The 21,465-nt window shown below is 45.0% G+C and overlaps 1 protein-coding gene across 1 annotated transcript in view; it reads right to left on the bottom strand.

The window, feature by feature from the left end:
- LOC132383000 (branched-chain-amino-acid aminotransferase, cytosolic-like) overlaps positions 1–21,465 on the bottom strand; it is a 39,761-nt gene that overhangs the window by 3,208 nt on the left and 15,088 nt on the right. Inside the window, exons 2-10 of the mRNA XM_059953665.1 lie at positions 18,624–18,698; positions 13,302–13,502; positions 11,355–11,465; positions 10,754–10,873; positions 8,799–8,962; positions 7,648–7,790; positions 6,990–7,075; positions 4,986–5,126; positions 2,441–2,515 (exon numbers count right to left, since the gene is read on the bottom strand). Of these exons, the coding sequence (XP_059809648.1) occupies positions 2,441–2,515; positions 4,986–5,126; positions 6,990–7,075; positions 7,648–7,790; positions 8,799–8,962; positions 10,754–10,873; positions 11,355–11,465; positions 13,302–13,502; positions 18,624–18,698 (1,116 nt within the window). The remainder of the gene's footprint in view (positions 1–2,440; positions 2,516–4,985; positions 5,127–6,989; positions 7,076–7,647; positions 7,791–8,798; positions 8,963–10,753; positions 10,874–11,354; positions 11,466–13,301; positions 13,503–18,623; positions 18,699–21,465) is intronic.

Here is a 21,465-nt window from a genome sequence, read left to right as displayed (position 1 = left end):
GAGTCTAGAAAAAGAGCACAGTTGACACTTTGTGCTTTGGCAGGACTGGAGAGAAAAAAGCTGAGCAGCAGGTTTAAAAGGTGAGAGAGAAAAAGACAAGGAGATAGCTGAAATCTGAATGCGGAGGGGATGAAGTAAAGAGCTGGGAAGTAATTTGGTGAAAGAGACAGAAGGCCATGGAAGAAAGAAACGTGGGGAGGAGCACCAGAGGGAGGCGATGGGTGGGCAAGGAGACAAGGAGAGGGAGGGAAGAGAGGATGGGAAATGGTGAAGGAGAGGAGTGGTGGGGGCACTTCTGGAAGTTCGAGAAATCCATGTTCACGACAGCAGGTTGGAGGTTACCCAGATGGAATATAAGGTGTGGTTCCTCTAACCTAAGTATGGCTTCATCACGACAGTGAAGGAGGCCAAGGCTAGACATATCGAAATGGGAATGGGAAGTGGAATTAAAATGGGTGGCCACTGGGAGATCCCGGTTTTTCTGGTGGATAGAGCATAGGTGCTTGGTGAAGCAGTCTCCCAATCTACGTTGGGTCTCACTGAGCTACAGGAAGCCACACCAGGAGCACCAGACACAGTATTATGACACCAACAGACTCACAGGTGAAGTGTCGCCTCAGCTGGAAGGACTGTTTAGGGCCCTGAATGGCAGTGAGGGGGGGGAGGTGTAAGGGCAGGTGTAGCACTTGTTCCACTTGCAAGGGTAAGTGCCAGGAAGATCAGTGGGGAGGGACAAATGGACAAGGGAGTCAAGTAGGGAGCTATCCCAGCAGAAAGTGGAGGGTGGGGAGAGAAAGATGTGCTTGGTGGTGGGATCCTGTTGGAGATGGAAGTTTTGGAGAATTACGTGCTGAGTGCGGAGGCTGGTGGGGTGGTAGGTGAGGAACTTAGGTTGGAGGAACAACAACTTATATTCCATTTGGGTAGCCTCCAACCTGATGGAATGAACACTGATTTTTCAAACTTCCAGTAGTGCCCCCCCACCCTCCCTCACCTTATCTGCTTGCCTGCCCATCACCTCCCTCCAGTGCTCCTCCCCTTTTCTTTCTTCCATGACCTTCTGTCTCTTTTACCAATTTATTTCCCAGCTCTTTACTTCATCCCCTCCCCGCTCAAGTTTCACCAATCACCTTATGTTGTTCTATTTTCCCTTTCCCCATCTTTTAGATCTACTCCTCAGCTTTTTTTCTCCAGTCTTGCCAAAGGGTTTTGGCCCGAAACGTCGACTGTACTCTTTTTTTTCCAGAGATGCCGCCTGACCTGCTGAGTTCCTCCAGCATTTTGTGTGTGTTACTTCAATTTCCAGCATCTGTGTATTTTCTCTCGTTTGTGGATGCAGGTTCTGCTTTATGCCAAAAGAGGGCAGTGCTGAGCTAAATGCCCCAATGGTGAGAACGCAATGCCACGCACACAAAATGCCGGAAGAACTCCAGGCCAGGCAGCATCTATGGAAAAACAGTAGCCGGGGTTTCTGCTGAGTTCCTCCAGCATTTTGTGTGTGTTGCTCAGATTTCCCGCATCTACAGATTTTCTCGTTTGTAATCTCCATGAATTACATTTTTTTCCCTCTACAGAATTCCAGAGAGACTAATGTTAATCCTGCAACCACCTTGTCACTTTTTCTTCCAGATATCACCCACTGCCCTCTGTCTCTCAGCAAAGGGACAGGCAGCCCAATCTCACACTGAATATCTTGCCCTTTGTACTTCCTTATTAAAGACCCACTGTTCCAGAAATGAGATCCTACCCGCGCCTTGACACCGTCTGCCCTGTGTAACTTGATATCAGGACCAGTTGGTGGCAGTCAGCTGTGATCCTCAGTCACTTCCACAGGCTTGGAATCAGCCATTTAGTCTGAATGTGCATGAAAGGGTGTTCTAATCCCACAGCTCTCTGTAGTAACATTCCATACAGAGAACCCTTAATTATACGCAATCTGAATCAAAGTGTAACTTTAGACATACGGAGTTACAGGTGTAAAAAACAACTGGTGCACCAATGTCGTTTCAAGAAGTAAGCCTCGTGCCACTGAGAAGATAAGTGGTTTGAAAACTAGCTTTGACTTGTTTCCAGTTGTCAGCTCTCTACGCCCACGAGATGGCTTCGGAGAGTCATGGTGCGTAGAATTAACTGGTGCATTGACACTGTTCTGGCTGATCTGAAATGACTCACGGAGGAGTTTTGGACACTCCCTCGGCAAATAATTGAGGAGATGCAAGCAACCAGATGCAATTTTTTAAATTATATCTATTTACAGGTAACACATAGCCTAATACTCTGCTCTGTCTGGGAACACTTCATAAAATGCTGTGGTGCATATGATAGGAAATTGTGCCAAGAATTGGTGCGAAGATATGTGCAGTCACTAACTTGAGCTTAAATGTGCCAGCATGATTCATTACAAGCTACTGTACAGTTTTCTAATACCCCAAAGCTTTACCTGAATATCCGTCAATTCTTTCAGGAATCTTTTAGCTATCTCAGGGCCGTTCTCCATGGTGGGAATGTGGTAGTTCTGAAGAAAGAACAAAGGTCAGAATCAGGTTTATTATCACCGGCATGAGTTTTAGAACCGCCTTTTCTACAACATTTCACCACCAAAGTCAAAGCTCAAAGTAACTTTTATTATCAAAGTACATATATGCAACCCTGAGGTTCATTTTCCTGCCGGCATACTCAGCAAATCTACGGAATAGTAACTGTAACAGGATCAATGAAAGATCAACCAGAGTGCAGAAGACAACAAACTGTGCAAACACAAATATAAATAAATAGCAATCAATAACGAGAACATGAGATGAAGAGTCCTTAAAGTGAGATCGCTGGTTGTGGGAACATCTCAATGATGGGGCAAGTGAGTTTAGTTGCACCCTTTTATTCGAGAGCCTGATGGTCGAGGGGTAGAAACTGTTCTTGAACCTGGTGGTGCGAGTCCTGAAGCTCTTGTACCTTCTACCTGAGGGCAGCAGTGAGGAAAGAGCCTGGCCTGGCTGGTGGGAGTCTCTGACGATGGATGCACCTTTCCTACAACAGCATTTCACGTGGGTGCGCTCAACAGTTGGGGGGAGGGCTTTACCCGTGATGTGCTGGGCCGAATTCACTGCCTATTGTACGATTTTCCGTTCAAAGGTATTAATGTTTCCACACTAGTCAATACACTCTCCATACATTCAGCAATGTGACTCTCAAACTTCTAACGCTTGATTCTTTTATTCCATTTATTTGATTTCTAGTCATTGTTGTTTGGGTCTTTGACTTCCTAGCACCAGTTGATTAATTTTTGTGTCTTTCTTCACCACATGATAACAAATCTACTGAATGAAAAAAGCCAACAAATGCCCTGTACTTCTCCGCCCAGCAATGAGACTCTGGTTACATTCAATCAGCTGCTTTAGGGCAGGTCAAATCATTCATGTGTTTGACACGAGACTCCAGAGATAGAAACAACATTCCAGGCTGTTACGGGCAGAAAGAGAAAAGGATTCCAAGCCTCCACGAAGAAGTGCAAACATTCCCCACAGACTCCTTGGATTCCTGATAAACACAAGAGATTCTGCAGATGCTGGAGATCCAGATTAACACACACACACACACAAAATGCCGGAGGAACTCAGCAGGTCAGGCATCATCCCTGGAGAAGAATAAAGAATCCACGTTTCAGGCCAAGACAATGATCAGTCCCTTCTCGGTCCATGGCCCACTCTCTTCTCCTATCAGATTCCTCCTTCAACTCTTTGCGTTTCCTACCTATCACTTCCCAGCACTGAACTCTTCCCAGAACCTATGGATTCACCTATGGACTCTACATCTCATGTTCTTGATAATTATTGCTTGCATGGTTGTTTCTTCCTTTATCTATTTATTTATTCATTCTTTCTTTCTTCCTTCTTGTATTTGCAAAGCTAGTTGTCTTTGGCACATTGGTTGTTTGTCTGTCCTGTTGGGGTGGCCTTTAGTAATGCCTGCTAGTAAATGAATCTCAGGTTTGTATATGGTGACACAAATGTACTTGATAATAAATATAAAAATAAATTTTCACTGCCTCCATTGCTTTCTTTCTTATCATAGGATGGTGGTAAAGGCAGATATGTACATTAGGGGCATTTAAGAAACCCTTAGATAGTCACATCAATGATAGAAAGAATGGAGAATTATGTAGGAATGAAGGATTAAATCAATAAATAGAGGGCTATGGGTAAACAGAGGTAATTTCTAAAAGTAGGGCCGAAGGGCCTGTATTGTGCTGTAGGTTTTCTATGTTTCTAACCTCAGAAAAGGATGCCCCTTTAGAATAGAGATGAGGAGGAATTTCTTTTGCCAGAGGGTGGTGAGTCTATGGAGATCACTGCTACTGTAAGTTATGGAGGCCAAGTCACTGGGTATATTTAAAGCTGAAGTTGATAGATTATTGATTTTTAAAGGCATGAAAGGTTGTAGCAAGAAGGAAGGAGAATGCGATTGAAAGGGATAATAAATCAGCCAAGATCAAATAGCAGAACAGACTCGATGGGCTGAATGACCAAATTCTGCTTGTATATCTTATGGCATAAAACTCCTTACAGCAATTTCCAATTACAATGAAATGTGACGTTAGTACGTATAATCCATTTAAGTGGGAGGGGGAAACATGCAATGATATTGTGGGTTAATCATAATGGATCAGAACATTGATGGAAGAGACGTTGAGTTCGGTGATACCCCACACCAAGGAAATGGATTAATGAAACATTATCACAAAGTATACTTCTGTTGGGATTAATGTCAGGGTAGCCTGCCCTTGCTCACTTCCACATTTGGCTTAAGATATCGTTGTGTATTTAGGATATTCTTCATCTCCCGCAGCATTGAATGCTGCTGAATTACGGCCTGTGTGGAGTATTGGTCGGAGTTTCAGTTTCCTGCTCTCCTTTGCAACCTGCTACTTGTAATAATGTCTGCAAAAACCACAGTAAGTTCAGAGAATGTGACTCATCAAATGGACTCACCTGGCCCAGATAAAGGATTCGATCGACTGGACACACAACGCAGGCTGTACCGGCACCGAAGATTTCCTTCACTCGATTCTCCTGCAGTCCTTTGACCAGCTCATTCATTGTCATCCCTCGCTCCGAAACTTTAAACTCACCCTGGAAATATACAGTTGTTAATAATGCAGAACCGCCTGCTGACTGCTTGTTAATCTGCACATATCCCCCTCTATCAGGGCAACGGTAATCACAGAATTCCACATCTTACTAGTGGAATTGGAGAGGATGTTTCCTATGGTGGGGGAGTCTAGGAGCAGATGGCAGAGCCTGAGAGTAGAAGGACGTTCCCTTTAGAACAGAGATGAGGAGGAATTTCTTTAGCCAGAGGGTGGCAAATCTGTGGAATTCATTGCCACAGATGGCTGTAGAGGCCAATTCATTGGGTATATTTAAAGCCAAGGGGTTCCCAATCTGGGGTCCACAGACCCCTCGGTTAATGGTAGGGATAAAAATGATTGGGAGCCCGTTTAAAGCAGACGTTGACTAATCCCTTGATTAGTCAGGGGATCAAAGGTTAGGGGGTGAAGGGGCTGAGAGGGACAATAAATGAGTCATGATAGAATGATGGAGCAGACTTGATGGGCTGAATAACCTAATTCTACACCCTTGTCTTATGGCCTTGCATCACTGTGTTAGCTTCCTCGTCCAAAAACCCACCAGGACTGTGTCAGGTTAAGTAGGGCTGGCAGCATCTCCAGTATCCATAACTAAAGCTAAAGGTTCCTGTCTTTGAAAAGGATTTAATGCCATTTTATCACCTACAGAGAGCAGATAGAGGGAGAGGAGGAAGATTTTCATTTCCCATCTCCCTGGATAAGAAATGAAATGTTCAATAGGTATTAGTAACAGTAAGGACACTGGTTGGTTCCAGTCAGTGCCATACATCGACGTAAAGTCAGTAACTTCTATTTTGAAAACATCTATTTTTTTTTGCAAAGCTGGTGCTGTTAATTGATATTTCCAACAAAATAACCCCGTTTGTTGAGTTATGGCGCACACAATGCCTCACTGAAATGTTTATCAGACAATGGGTGGTGTCCATGAGCTAACAGCACCAGCGTGTAACATGAGGCCCAGATCACAACTTAGCACCACTGCACCCAGTGCAAAGCTTTGGAGAAGACAGGAGAATGAGGTTGAGGGGGATAATAAATCAGCCATGATGGAATGGCGGAGCAGACTGGATGAGTCAATTGGCCTGATTCTGCTCCTGTGGACTTACAGCCCATTATGCCACTGGCATTCAGGGCCGCAATGATGGTCCTCCACCTCCAGCAGTGTTCATCATGTCGGTTTTCACCACTGTCAGTCTTGCAAACCCCGGCTGGAGACTCAGGAATACCGTCACACTCAGATGTAGAAGGATTCTTCACTGCTGTTTCCATAACAATTTTGTTTGAACAGTGAGGATTGTTAGCCCTGAGCTGAATGAGTGGACCAGTGCACCACTCTTAGTCTGGCTTCTACCCTTTGACCTGTTTGGCATGGGCGACCCTACCAAGAGCCAAAGCATAAAGCCCCCAAACCCCACAACAAGGTTGTGGCCCTCTTGGAGGTCTGCTCCTATGTCTAGTAGTCTCAATAACTGGTATCTAATATGACACCTAGTGCACAACACAAGCGATCTCCCTCTTATGACTCAATTGCTTAATCAGACATCAGGCAGGAAATCACAGTGGATACAAAGCTTGCTTTCTGGACTGACCGGCGATGCCTGACCAGAAATAATATCGAAAACATGCTGATTAGAAATTGATTCTTCCAACTTGCGACTAGCAGCTTGAATCCAACTGGCAGCATAACCCCATGCCCAGTCTGTCAGGCTCCAAGCAGAACCACACAGAACTAGCTCATGCAGAAAAGTGATTATTAAAAGAATCCCGCCCAATGCAGAAGCAGGTGAGAGTGTCTAAGAGACAGTGGAAAAACACACGACGATTTATTGATGAAATGCCATCATACCCATTGTCGAGCCAGATCCAGCAAACTCTGCCTAGTGACACCCGGAAGGATCGTCCCATCGAGTGGAGGAGTAAGCAATTCCATTTCTAAAGAAGAAAATGTAGAGCTATTCAAAAAGCATCAACATGTAAACATCGGCATTTCGAGCCAGGCAGTCCTCCCCAAACATCTTCTGAACGGGGATTAAAGGTTTGGGAGCTCTGGGGATTTTGCAAGTGCTGGAAATCCAGAGTATCACACACAAAATGCTGGAGGAACCCAGCGGGTCAGGCAGCATCTATGGGGAGGAACAATGGTCAACATTTTGGGACAAGACCCTTCATCATGACTCAAGAAATGTGTTAAAAGTTTGCAAATTCCCTGTCACTAACACACACCGTCAACAGAGGTAGCTGAAAAGGCACATAATCTGAGAAAGGTGGGCAAAATGGTCTGGCCTTACTATGAAGGACAGATAGGCAGGCAAGGCAAGAGGGAGAGAGTGAGAGTGAGAGCAAAAGCAAGAGGCAGGGAGCAGGAGAGAGGAGGGGAGAAATACACACACACACACACACAAAATTATAAAAGGGCAGCCTTGAGCCTTGTGTGTGATTTGGACCTGATATTGTATTGATGCCAGTGAGCTGCGTGTGGCGCTAGTGTTGCCCGTGATACGTACCACCCTGCTCATTCTTCCAGTAGATGAAGATGTTCATGGTCCCCACTTCTGTGATCTCATGCTTGTCTCCATAGAGCCACAGCACCTGCTGGCAGTCATGCTTCAAAGCTTCGTTCTGAACATAAATTGTGGGGCCGTAATTGCTGGGCAGTGAGAAAGTGAGAGGAGAATTCTGTCAGATATTGTACTACATAACCTGATGGTTTTGAACGTGCGTTCACCTTGCATGTCATTCCGCATGGCGAGGGCCTTTCACTTGGGTGATCCAAGCTGGAATACTCTAAGCCTGAGCATTTTAATTAAAGTTAAGATGTTAGTCTGGGAATTGCTTCCTTTCATCATGTCAGTCTGTCCCAACAAAACTCTGGCATTGTAGGCCTACAAGGAGGCTGTGTGCTAGGAGCAATAGAACTGGTCTGAGAGGTTGTGAATACACGGCGTGGCATGCTAGCATCGTTTTACCATTGATCAGGGTTCGATTCCCACCACTATCTGTAGGGAGTTTGTACGTTTGTACCTTCTCTCCAAAGACTTAGGGTTAGGGCAGAGTTAGTGAGTCTGGGCATGTTATGTTGGTGCTGGAAGCTTAGCGACTCCCACAGGCTGCCCCCAGAACAATCATCAGACTGTGTTGGTCATTGACACAATATTATCTATTTCACTGTACGTTTTGATGCACCTGTAACAAATAAAGCTAATCTTTAACATTTAAAATCTTTTACAGCTTCCAAATTGGTAACTGGCTATAAAAGTAGGGCTAGTTGAATTTTAATCTTCTCCCAGCACCAATAGTTCTTTGAGTATGGTCCTATTGACGCAGATTTCCTACTCGTTGTCCACACACAGGTCCAGTATGTTCCAACAAAAAGATTATTAGTCCGCAGCAGAATGTATTAACAATCAGCAACAGGAGACCATGCTAATGTTCACCCTCCTGAGTGATAGGAGCAGAGAACAGTGCTGGGCACTCTTTGTCGCTGTGGCCCAGTGCTGGGAAGTCTATGTCCCCTTAGCCTATGCTGGGAATTCCTGGTCTCCACAAGCCCAAAGTTGGGAGATCCTGGTCTCCATGGCCAAATGATTCACTCCATTAAATTATACTTTTACCACTTGTATCTACATGTCTGCTTCATTCGTTTGTGCTCACTTACCCTCCCAATTTGCAGTCGCCTACACCTCCTTTCCAAGCGCGCACAAACTGGGGGTCAGCGAGCAATGAGATGGGGTTGAAGGTTCCAGTGGAAAAGTAGGGGCCAACTGGCCCAACAATCACAAAGAGCAAGGCGTGATTGGCTCGAGCCACGCCAAGCGAAGGCTGCGGAGAGAAAAGAAACACATCATGGTGAAGGTCTGCTCCATTCCTATGAAACATTTAACTTGTGCAGCTGGCTGAGAAGCCAACTGTCCGACCCCATGAAGGAAATCAGGGACAGGATGATATCGAGGAGGGAAGACTCAGCAGCCCTGCTGCATTGAACGATCAAATTTGTTCACCGTGTATAGTTACGTGTATTAGGAATTTGCTGTGTGCGTTGGTCTGTGCAGGTCATACCACAAAATGCAACGATATTCAACAATACCATGCAGGGGAAGCCTGGTGCATAACGGTTAGAGCAGGGGTCGGCAACGTTTACCACTGAAAGAGCCAATATGGACCCATTTCCCACAGAAAAGAAAACACTGGGAGCCACAAAATGAAATAACACTGCATACAACGGGGTTTTTTTTGCCTTTATGCTATGTATAAACGAACTATAATGTGTTGCATTTATGAAATTGATGAACTCCTGCAGAGAAAACAAAATTACATTTCTGCATGCAACAAAAACATTTTGAACTCCGAAAAAAAGACGTTGGGTTGAAGGTTACTCCGTAGGTAGCCTACCTTGGATCGAAGAATTAAAAGAAAGCGCGCACTGGCGGGTGTCAGGCATTGGCAGTTGTGATGTATATTAATAGCGATAAAAAAACACGTTGTAGCGGTGTGCTACACGCAGCGCTAAAATAAAGACTGCAGTCAAAGGTAACTTTATTCGAACTAAACAGCCTTGCTTTAAAGCCTCCCTCAACCCGTCCCCGTGGGCGCGGATGCTCCAAAAGACACGTACTCACAAACCCCCGTAGGCTATCTCCCATAGCCGGAACGGTGGCTAATTGTGAGCCGGTTCGGATGTGCCAGGAAACGGTGTCTCCGCAAAGTTTTCAGATTGTACAAGATCACCATAATCTTCAAATTTCGAATCACATTTCAAAAGCTAACAAACCACGGGGAGCCGCATCACAGAGATCAAAGAGCCGCACGTGGCTCCGGAGCCACAGGTTGCCGACCTCTGGGTTAGAGTAACGCAATTACAGTGCCAGGGACCCAAGTTCGATTCCTGCCACTGTCTGTAAGGAGTTTGCACATTCTCTCTGCGTAGGTTTCCTCTGGGTGCTCCAGTTTCCTCCCACATTCCAAAAATGTACGGGTTAGCAAGTTAAATGGTCATGCGGGTGTAATTGGGGAGCGTTGGATTACTGTGCTGGAAGGGCCTGTCACTGTGCTGTATCTCAAATAAAATTATTTTTTAAAAAGTCATTTATGGGATGCATGCATTGCCAGCTAAGCCAGTGTTTATAAAGTAAAATGATAAGAATAAAGAATAATATTAAAAAAATAAAGTTAGAGGTTAATGTACAGATATGGAATAAAATGTTTTAACATACAGATATGGAATAAAATGTTTTAAAGTGTTTACAGTGCGATGACAGGCGTAATAGAGAGGGGTGGAGGTGTAACTAGATCAGGTTAACCATCACAGTAAGAAGATGGTTTGAGAAGCGTGGAGAATGGGATCACAGTGAGTTCATCCATAACAAAGGAACACATGGTTAAGGTTGATATTAAAATCAATGGAAATAAGTTTTACACAAAGAAACAGTTGGCAGCAATCATTTTATGAAGGTGTGTAAGTCACAGCACTGGAAAATAACAATTTGGCTTTATTTCATATAATAAGCAGCTCCACATTCACATTCCATAAGGCTTAGTCTGGAATTTATACAGCTCTGTGAGGCCAATCTGTTAACGCTCACAGCATTAACCAGCATAACAAAGGTCTCTTACCTCTGTGCCAATGAAGGTGGGCCGGATGTAGAGACTTGCTGTATCAGAATACGGAACCCATTCTCTGTCAACTTCGATAAGTTTCCGAATACATTCCAACAGCTCCCCCTTGTCAAATTCCTAATAAATACAGATAGGCATAGTCCTTGGAAGCTCTGGTAGAGAAGATCTCAATTTCCAAAGGGCAGCAGGCAGTAAGAGTGTTGTATTGCAATAACATGTAACATTACCAACACTAAGCAGGCAGGGTAAAAGAGGTCAAAAAGATGCAGTGTGCTAGGAATGGAAATTCAAAAGTGGGGTAGCAATATTATCATATTCAGATAAAATATCTGAGATTAGAATTAATAGGCACTGTCACAATGGAGCTTGTCTAGCTGATCCACGTTGGATTTGGCTTGAAATACCAAAGAAAGAAATTCTAATGTTCTATTCAAATAGTGACATCCCTGGGCATTGCATTGAATACTTGCAAGCCCTAACATGGAATGCTGGGAAGTGGCTGTCCACATTTGGCAATTTAACAAATAAAGCTTTCTGAGCTTTCCTTTAGCTCTCGTTCACGCATTCAGCAGAGAATGTAAGCAAGCGTCCTACGTACTGGCAGGCAAGCTCTGACTGCCGACCGGTGCATCCGCACCATATTCAAGTCCGGTCGAAACATGCGGATCTTGTTGTCCACGCCACGGAAAGCCTTCATACCTTCAAACAGCTGTTGGTGAAAACAGGAGGGGGAGAAAAGAAACACATTTCACTTCAAATTGTTCAAAGGGCAAAAAGACAGGCTCATCCGCTATAATTTTCATCCTTAGCGCACCCTCCCACCAGTATCAACATTCTAAATGGGATTTGACTAATAGGTTGAGTCGAGCTGATGTTAGGCATTTGACTTTCATGTACAAAGGTTTACAAGGTAACAATGGGTCTGGTGCCAAATTTTCAATGAATATTGTACAATAATTTCAACAGAATTAATGGAAATGCATCTAGCATAATCAACTATAGAAAGCCTCAGAAAATTCGGACAAATTCCATTGGAGTAACTATACTGCCATCTATTAATTTAAAATACGGACCTGGTGCTGGTAAAAACACCAGAAGTACTTACTTACTGCCCACTGCTCAAGTGTGTTTAGGGCAGCAATGAAGATCTTCCAGTTCTGCTGGTGTTCAGGGCTTTCGTCTTCATGTCAGCAGCTTCCTCTCGGTTCTCACTACCAAGCAAGTCCCGGGTGGAGACTCAGGAATACCGTTGCACTCAGGTTTAGACGAATTCTTCACTGCTGTTTCCGTAGCAATTTTGTCTGACCAGTCAGGATTGTTAGCCCCAAACCCGGAGGACTGGTGGACCACTCTTAATCTGGCCTCTACCCTCTGACCAGTTTGGCATGGATGACCCTAGCAAGAGATAACTCACAAGGCCCTGACTCCAGACAACATAGCTCTCCAGGTCATTGAGGCAAGCAATCCTCCAAGCCCAATGACAAGTTTGCAGTCCTCTTGGAGGATAACATCAGAAAGATCAGTCAATAATGCATTTGTTTCTGCACTTTGGGATCTGACACGTTCGCCGTCTCTTTGGCCACATCCAAGCATGAACACTGATAGAGGTAGCAGAGTCACCTTTTAAATAAAATACTCACGTCCTTGCTCCTTCTGTTACTTAGAATTTCTAGCACAGATACTCAAGTGGTCCATGATGCCACACAGAAGACTCCTCCAAATTTCCATCTCATCCTGTCAACATACCCTCATTTTCAAATCTATACACCTTTTCTTACAACATAGGAGTCCATTCAGTCCATCGAGCTTAAGTCAACTTTCAAAGCAATCCCAACAAAAATGCCCCATTTACATCCCTGTAACCTATTCTTCCAGCTGGCCAGTGGTGTAGTGGTATCAGTGCTGGACTTCAGGTCCCAAGTTCGAATCCAGCCAGTCCCTTGCACGCTTTCCATCTGTGCTGGGTTAAGCGTTGAGCTAACAAGTTGGCCTCATAAAAAAAGTCAAATGCTAAGGAAACACCGAAAATGCTGTCCAATGCGCCACAGGGCGTGGAAAAGAACAACAACAACCTATCCTTCGCACATTCCCATTAACAGTCCCCAGATCTCCCACCGGCCACCCACGCCAGGGGTCATCAGCAGTAGCCAATTAACCTTACAACTGGAATGTCTTTGGGAAGCATGAGGAAACAGGGGTAACCTGGAGGAAATCCATTGGGTTCAGGGTGAACGTGTACACCGTTGGTGAGGACCATAGCCAGGTGACGGAGACCGTGAGGTGGCAGTAGTACCCGCAATGCCAATGTGCTGCCACCCATGAGTTGCCCAATTACATCAACCTTCTCCTTAAACTCACTCCGACTGTTCAAATCCCACATTGTAACCACTCCCAGAGAACTGTTCTCCTTAGTCTCCCTGTTCATTACCTAAGATTGATGAAGTTCACAGTTACAGAGTGGTGCCTGATGTTTAAAAGGCGCACTCCTTGGATCAGCAAAGCCAAGTACAATGAAAAGCTTGTTCTACCTTTAGAAATTGGTTACCTCTATAGAATAATGCAGAACGGAAGATGCTGGGTGAAATGACAGGTTCTGCAGAGGTTTAATGTGGGGCTTGCCCCAGCCTTTGACTGCATCCCATTCCACCATTAACATGTGGTCTGAGAACGACTTGCCAAACACCAGGTTTTTGCTGTTGGGTTTCTCCTTGGGCTGTTTAGTGAGTTCAATCTGCAAATCAGTGGCCTGTTTGAAACAGAGAGACAAAGGGTCAGAGTGGTGTGTTTTTGAAGCAAGGCAACTGCACGTCATGATGACTAACATAGTACTAACTCTGTGCGACTTCCCGGGGTGCCCTTTCCTCTGCTAATGAACGGTCATCGAGCTGGAACAATGACACTGCCCAACTGGCTGGCTACAACTATCAATTTCTGTTTCTATTCCCAGTATATCTTAGTGCCTGGGTTTTGTATTTTCATTTGGTAAGCATTTTCTGTTCCATCCTTCCTCACATCTCTCCACTGCCATGAGGAGGCCAAACTCAGGTTGGAGGAGCAACACCTCATATAGTGTCTGGGTAGTCTCCAGCCCCTTGGCATGAACATTGAATTCTCCAACTTCCAGTAATTCCCACCCCTCCCTTCCCCCATCCCAGTTTCACTCTACCTCCTCCTCCAGCTGCCTATCACCTCTCTCATGATTCTGCCTTCTTCTACTACCCATAGTGCTTTCCCCTTACATTCCTTCTTCACCTTTCCTGCCTATCCCCTCCCTCGCCCCTTGATCTTTCCTCTTACTGGTTTTTCACCTGGCACCTACCAGACTTCTCCTTCCCACCCTCTTTATAGGGCTCCTGCCCCCTCCCTCTTCAGCCGGGTCTCGGCCCAAAACGTTGACTGCTCATTTCCACAGATGCTGTCCGACCTGCTGAGTTCCTACAGCTTGTTGTACGTGTTGCTTTGACCTCAGCATCTGCAGTGTACTTTGTGCTTACTATCTCACACCCTATTCTAGACCATAGAACACAGGAGCAGAAATTAGACCGTTTGACCCGGAGTCTGCTCCGCCATTTATTGCCCAACTCCACCCCATTTTCTCTCATTCTCTGTAACCTTTGACACCATTGCTAATCAAGAACTTATCAACCTTTGCTTTAAATACAGTGGATTCTGGTTAATTGGGCCATCAGTCATCAGAGCAGATGCTTATTTGGGAAAACTCTTAAAGAACAAAAACTAATCAAGAAAACAGCCAGGATTCCCTTTGTTTACTCTGTACACTATGCCACTTATATGGGACAGGACTGTTGCCAAAGCTTCAAACAAGTGTTAATTGCATTCTCTTGTGTGGCTGTTGAACACTAAACTGTCCTTAGACTGAACAGCTTTTAAATAGCAACGCACACAAAATGCTGGTGAACGCAGCAGGCAAGGAAGCATCTATAGGAAGAAGTACAGTCAATGTTTCGGGCCAAGACCCTTCATCAGGACTTACCGAAAGAAAAGATAGTAAGAGATTTGAAAGTAGGAGGGGGAGGGATGACGCTAAGAGCTGGAAAGGTGATTGGCAAAAGGGATACAGAGCTGGAGAAGGGAAAGGATCATGGGATGGGAGGCCTAAGGAAAAAGAACGGGGGAAGGGAGCACCAGAGGGAGATGGAGAACAGGCAAAGAGTGATTGTCAGAGGGACAGAGAGACAAAAGGAAAAAAGGGGAAAAAATAATAAATAGGTAGATAGATAGATAGATAGATAGATAGATAGATAGATAGATAGATAGATAGATAGATAGATAGATAGATAGATAGATAGATAGATAGATAGATAAATAAATAAATAGATAGATAGATAGATAAATAAATAAATAAATAAGGGATGGGGTAAGAAGGGGAGGGGGCATTAACGTAAATTAGAGAAATCAATGTTCATGCCATCAGGTTGGAGGCTACTCAGATAGAGTCCCTTTAGCCAATCAACCCTTGAGCTCCCAGCCCCATCCCTCCCCCTCCTGTCCCCTGCACCACCCCAGATCTCCCCCTCCAGCCAATCCCGACAAAGGGTCTCGGCCCAAAACACTGACTTAACCCACCACCCCCATGGATGCCACCTGGCCCACTGTGCCCCACCAGCACTCCACGCATGCTGCTTGAACCTCCAGCATCCACAGATTTCCCCGTGAAATGTAACCACTTGTTGGCACCGCTGTTTCAGGGTTACAGTATTATATAACAGTCTAATCCATTTTAAAAAGAAGAATCTTAAACAGATAGCCCTATTCCTCCTGATCAAATGCCTTTTCAGTATCGAGTGAGATAGCTGCTATAGGTGACAGATTAACAGCCACCGACCACATAATATTCATAAGACGCCTTATGTTATCAGATGAGCTGCAGCCTTTTAAATAACATCAGTTGCATGTGTTTTACAACCAAAAAGCAGTGATTTTTGCCACTGATAGTTGGTGAGAAATAAGCAGTAAGACAATCTGGAACTGTTTCGCTTACTGCAGTTTCAAGCATTCAGGCTTAAAGATGCCAGAAACGGCCGGGAGTTAAAATGAAACAATTTCATGACTTCAACAAGTTAGGAACTACAAAGAATTTGAAGGTATCAACAATCATCTTGAATATTACAATTAAGATGACGATTTGAAGGATGCAATCGTCAAAAGCAGTGTCTGAAGGCTTGGTGTCTGTGCTGATTTTGTTTATTTACAATCAATCAAAAGGACACAGCCATGTACACTGGATGAATTGCTCCATTGATGACTATTAGGAACTGCAGTTTTATAGTACTGTAGAGGTAATGTTAGTGTTCTAATATGTACTGTATTTCATTTAAATATGTAATTTGTTACTCAGGTAAATGGTACTTTGTCTTTTTTTTAATAAGTTTAACAATTTAAACTATTTCCATGAAACTTCGTGTAATTGGGGTAACTGCTTAATTGGGCCAAAGCATACTGGTCCCGACGTTCCCCAATTAACCAGAGTCCATTGTATACCCAGTGACTTTGAATCCACAGCCGTCTGTGGCAATGAATTTCACAAATTAAACACCCACTGGCTAATGAAATTCCTCCTCATCCCTGTTCTGAAAGAATGCCCTTGTATCCTGAGATTGTGTCCTCTTCACCATGTCCATGCTATCCAAGGCTTTCAATATTCGATAGATTTCAGTTAGATTTTGTGAATGACAGTATGAACAATCATCATCTCTGAAATGTTTTCATTTTTCTACTAACCTCCCTCTGCACGCCCATGAATACCTCCGAAAATTCTTCCCATTCACTCCTTCCCAGTGGGAAGTGTTACGAATGTGCCACAACTCTGAAGGGCCGAAGGGTACAAAGTAGCCCCCTCTTTTTTGAGAATTGCAAGATCGCTATTAATTCGGGTCTGGGACCCAGAAAATGAGAGAGAGACGTCCAGAATACACCGGGTTTGGAATGTGTCCTGGCCTCAGCAAGACGGAACCATTGATAACGGCTATTGTCTCTTGGAGATGGAATTGTGTATTGACTACTGCACTATTCATTGAAACCCCTCAGGGATGACTGGAGTGGGCTGGTTGAGGGATTGCATCATCCCAACCTGATTGACATCTGAGACCCAGGTGAGTCAGGATAAAAGAGGGTAGGGGGAACAACCCCTTTAGACGCACCAGGAGAAATGCTAGAAGTTCCGTGACAGCGTTTAATAGCGACAGCCGGTTGGGGGGGCTCACGTGCGTCCTTTCCCTCGCCTGGGATTGGCAGCCTCACCACAGAAGAACAGCTTTAGCTAAAGGAGAGGCCACAAGTGAATGGCCACCCCAACTGGACTCCCTTAGGATCAAAATCATAAAGGTTGGAAAACCCGCAGCGGTAACTGTTCCCATTCTATTCCTATTGCTCTCTCTCTCCAACAAAGTGCAACACAGCGACAACCAAAAGGCTGCAGCCTGAATGAACTGAGTGACTTTTATATTTCCATCGGACAATACATTATCCCCTAGACAACGATAGAGCTATTTCTTATTGATTATTATTATACCCGCACTTTTAAACTTAGTATTGACGACATATATTATCTGTATGTTTGCATTGATATTATTTTTTTGTGTATTTTTACTAATAAATACTGTTTATTTATTAACATGAAATTGGCGTCTTGGTCTTTGCTTCTTCCCACAGCTTTTTAGCTATACAGATCGTTCCTTCCTGATTTGCTGCCTCCCCTATGGACCTGTGACCAGCCACCAAAGGTGGGAAAAGTATTCCTGTTTTCTTCCATTCTTTCTCAATTGGAAACTGGCTGCCAGGCACTCAGACCAACCTTAGCTCCCCAACTGAGTCAGAACCTCCTTTATCTGTTCTGCATCCATCCTCAGTGATTCTATAATCATATTATCCCTGTCCTGTGTGTGAAGTGAGACAAACTACTTATTCTGTTCTGTTGTATTGCTTCTGTATTAATGTTCTCCACATTACCTCCTCTACCTCTTTGTCCACCTTATTACGGGCACTATAAACATTCTTTCATTAATTTATGCTGCTTTTTTTACTCTCTTGCAAGTTCTTTTTGAGTGGTGGGGTGGAGATACATCTCTACAAAAGGCACCCCTTCCCCCTGCTAGCCTGAAGGTCACCTTTGGGCAATGTGTAGCCCTCCCCCCGATCAGGGCCACACAAAGCCATGGGAACAAGTCGTATGAGCAGCTGGTTATGCGATCACTGATGCCAGGCAGACAATCTCTGTAGGGTATTGGTAATGGCTGGGGTCACCCGTCTTGTAAAGACACTGCCCAGAAGGCAATGACAAACCACTTCAGTAGTCAAAGATCACGATCACCCACATTATTGACAGGACACACAATGCTGATGATGACAAGTTCTTTGTCCTTGTAATCTTTACACCATGTTTTTCCAGTTCATTGGCCTTGCTATGGCTTTCTTGTCCCAGCCGAGTGATATCCCTCCGCCCAAAACCCGATCCAGCCTATGGCTTGGACCATGCTCACTCAAAAAGCCATGCTTGGTCATGTTCAGGATCACCTCCGAGCCCAATTCTCCGTAAATGCAGCATCCTCCAGCAGGAAGCTGATCGACAGCACAGACCTTGGGTGAACGGAGTGTGGACCCTGAGTGACCACACTACTCTGGCACTCCAAGATCCTTGCTGCTGCCTGGGATGATATTGGTAAATACTACACCAAGCAGAGCCACAGCCTGGTGTGAACTACTGGGAGACTCTGACACTGTGTATATTACCACATGGAGGCCATACGCTTATATCTACACAATGTTAGAAAGGAGCTGTAGGTTACATGAAAAGTTACATGAACCTGTCACAAGGTCCTGCAGGACTCAGGACTGTATTTTACCTTACCTTAAAGGCCGTGCAAATTGATCTGTGGGATCCACTGGAAAAGCCATGACGTTGGGTCAACTGCTTCCGTAAAACCTGCAAAACACAACATCAGTGTTAGGTGAAATGACCGCTGAAGGATAAAGCTGCACTGGCTGCAGGGGCACATTGGGTGGGCGGAGGTGAAGGAGTGGCGGAATGGATATATATGCTTGGAGCAAGACTATCATGAGCTCTGGCGCAGATCGGTCTTGGCAAAACCAAAACTGGTTGATTATTGGCAAGTAAGTGCTGCTTTATTGCGCTGTTGACCATCCTTTCCATCTCTTTGCTTACAATTAAGGGTGGAGTGATTAAGCAACGTGACCAGACTGGATTTATCCTCATTTTTGCAAACAGGACATGCCCAGATTATGTTCCACACTGTCAGGTAGATTCCAGTGTTATACTTGTGCTGTAACACCTTGGCCAGATGCAAAGCTAGTTCGTGGGCCCAAATTTTCAGTACAGATGCCTGTGGAGGCCAAGGCATTGGGTATATTTAAAGCCGAAGTTGATAGGTTCTTGATTAGTAAGGATGTCAAACAGAAGACAGCAGTTGAATTAGGTTGAGAGGGATAATAAATCAAACATGATGGAATGGTGGAGCAGAATCGATGGGACGAATGGCCTGATTCTATTCCCAAGTCTTATGGCCTACTACAGATGAGATATTATTTGCTCCCTGATGTCATGAAATAAACCGAAAAGGCACAATATGGATATCAGTCCCAGATTCAGTGAAGCTCAATTTCAATTTGTTGGAACAACAACACACACAAAATGCTGGTGGAACACAGCAGGCCAGGCAGCATCTATAGGGAGAAGCACTGTCGACGTTTCAGGCCGAGACCCTTCGTCAGGACTAACCGAAAGGAAAGATAGTAAGAGATTTGAAAGTAGTAGGGGGAGGGAGAAATGCGAAATGATAGGAGAAGACCGGAGGGGGTGGGATGAAGCTAAGACCTGGAAAGGTGATTGGGGAAAGTGATACAGAGCTGGAGAAGGGAAAGGATCATGGGACGGGAGGCCTCGGGAGAAAGAAAGGAGGGGGTGAGCACCAGAGGGAGATGGAGAACAGACAAACAACTAAGTATGACAGGGATGGGGTAAGAAGGGGAGGAGGGGCCTTAACAGAAGTTAGAGAAGTCAATGTTCATGCCATCAGGTTGGAGGCTACCCAGCCGGTATATAAGGTGTTGTTCCTCCAACCTGAGTTTGGATTCATTTTGACAATAGAGGAGGCCATGGATAGACATATCAGAATGGGAACGGGATGTGGAATTAAAATGTGTGGCCACTGGGAGATCCTGCTTTTTCTGGCGGACCGAGCGTAGGTGTTCAGCGAAACAGTCTCCCAGTCTGCGTCGGGTCTCACCAAAAGGCCACACCGGGAGCACTGAATGTAGTATACCACACCAGCCGACTCACAGGTAAAGTGTCGCCTCACCTGGAAGGACTGTCTGGGGCCCTGAATGGTGGTGAGGGAGGAAGTGTAAGGGCAGGTGTAGCACTTGTTCCGTTTACAAGGATAAATGCCAGGAGGGAGATCGGTGATAGGGATGGGGGGGGGGGGATGAGTGGACAAGGGAGTCATGTAGTGTGGGATCCCTGCAGAAAGCAGGAAGAGGGGGAGAGAAAAATGTGTTTGGTAGTGGGATCCCGTTGGAGGTGGCGGAAGTTACAGAGAATTATATGTTGGACCTGGAGGTTGGTGGGGTGGTAGGTAAGGACAAGAGGAACCCTATCCCGAGTGGGGTGGCGGGTGGATGGGGTGAGGGCAGATGTGCGGGAAATGGGAGAGATGCGTTTGAGAGCAGAGTTGATGGTGGACGAAGGGAAGCCCCTTTGTTTAAAAAAGGAAGACATTTCCTTCGTCCTGGAATGAAAAGCCTCATCCTGAGAGCAGATCCGGTGGAGATGGAGGAATTGTGAGAAGGGGATAGCCTTTTTGCAAGAGACAGGGTGGGAAGAGGAATAGTCCAGGTACCTTTGAAAGTCTGTAGGCTTATAGTAGATATCAGTAGATAGGCTGTCTCCAGAGATGGAGACAGAAAGATCAAGAAAGGGGAGGGAGGTGTCGGAAATGGACCAGGTAAATTTGAGGGCAGGGTGAAAGTTGGTGGCAAAGTTAATGAAGTCGACGAGCTCAGCACGCATGCAAGAGGCAGTGCCAATGCAGTCGTCGATGTAGTGAAGGAAAAGAGGGAGATGGATACCGGTATTGCCTTGGAACATGGACTGTTCCACAAAGCCAACGAAAAGGCAGGCATAACTGGGACCCATGCCGGTGCCCATGGCTACACCTTTGGTTTGAAGGAAGTGGGAGAAGCCAAAGGAGAAATTATTGAGAGTAAGAACGAATTCCGCTAGACGGAGGAGAGTGGTGGTAGAGGGGAATTGGTTAGGTCTGGAATCCAAAAAAAAAGCGAAGAGCTTCGAGACCATCTCGGTGGGGGATGGAGGTATATAGGGACTGGACTTCCATAGTGAAAATAAGGCGGTGGGGGCCAGGGAACTTAAAATCATTGAAAAAATTCAAAGCGTGAGAAGTGTCACGAACATAGGTGGGAAGAGATTGAACAAGGGGGGGATAAGACAGTGTCAAGGTATGCAAAAACACATCAGCTTTTTTTTTAAATAAGAACCTCCACAGGGTGCAAAAGTTTCAGAACCCAATCTAAACACTGAAGAAGTGAACTATCAGCATACAGCAGGAAAATACTGCAGAAATGAATCCTACACTACATTGATTTTAGACAATGATCCAGGCACAACTACTCCGATGAAAGCAGAATGCATTACTTTGAATTCCAACCGCCAC

This window comes from Hypanus sabinus, chromosome 29 (assembly GCF_030144855.1).
Source record: "Hypanus sabinus isolate sHypSab1 chromosome 29, sHypSab1.hap1, whole genome shotgun sequence".
Taxonomy (NCBI): Eukaryota; Metazoa; Chordata; class Chondrichthyes; order Myliobatiformes; family Dasyatidae; genus Hypanus; species Hypanus sabinus.
The sequence above is the reverse complement of the archived record's forward strand: the minus strand, read 5'-3'. Positions and strand labels throughout refer to the sequence as shown.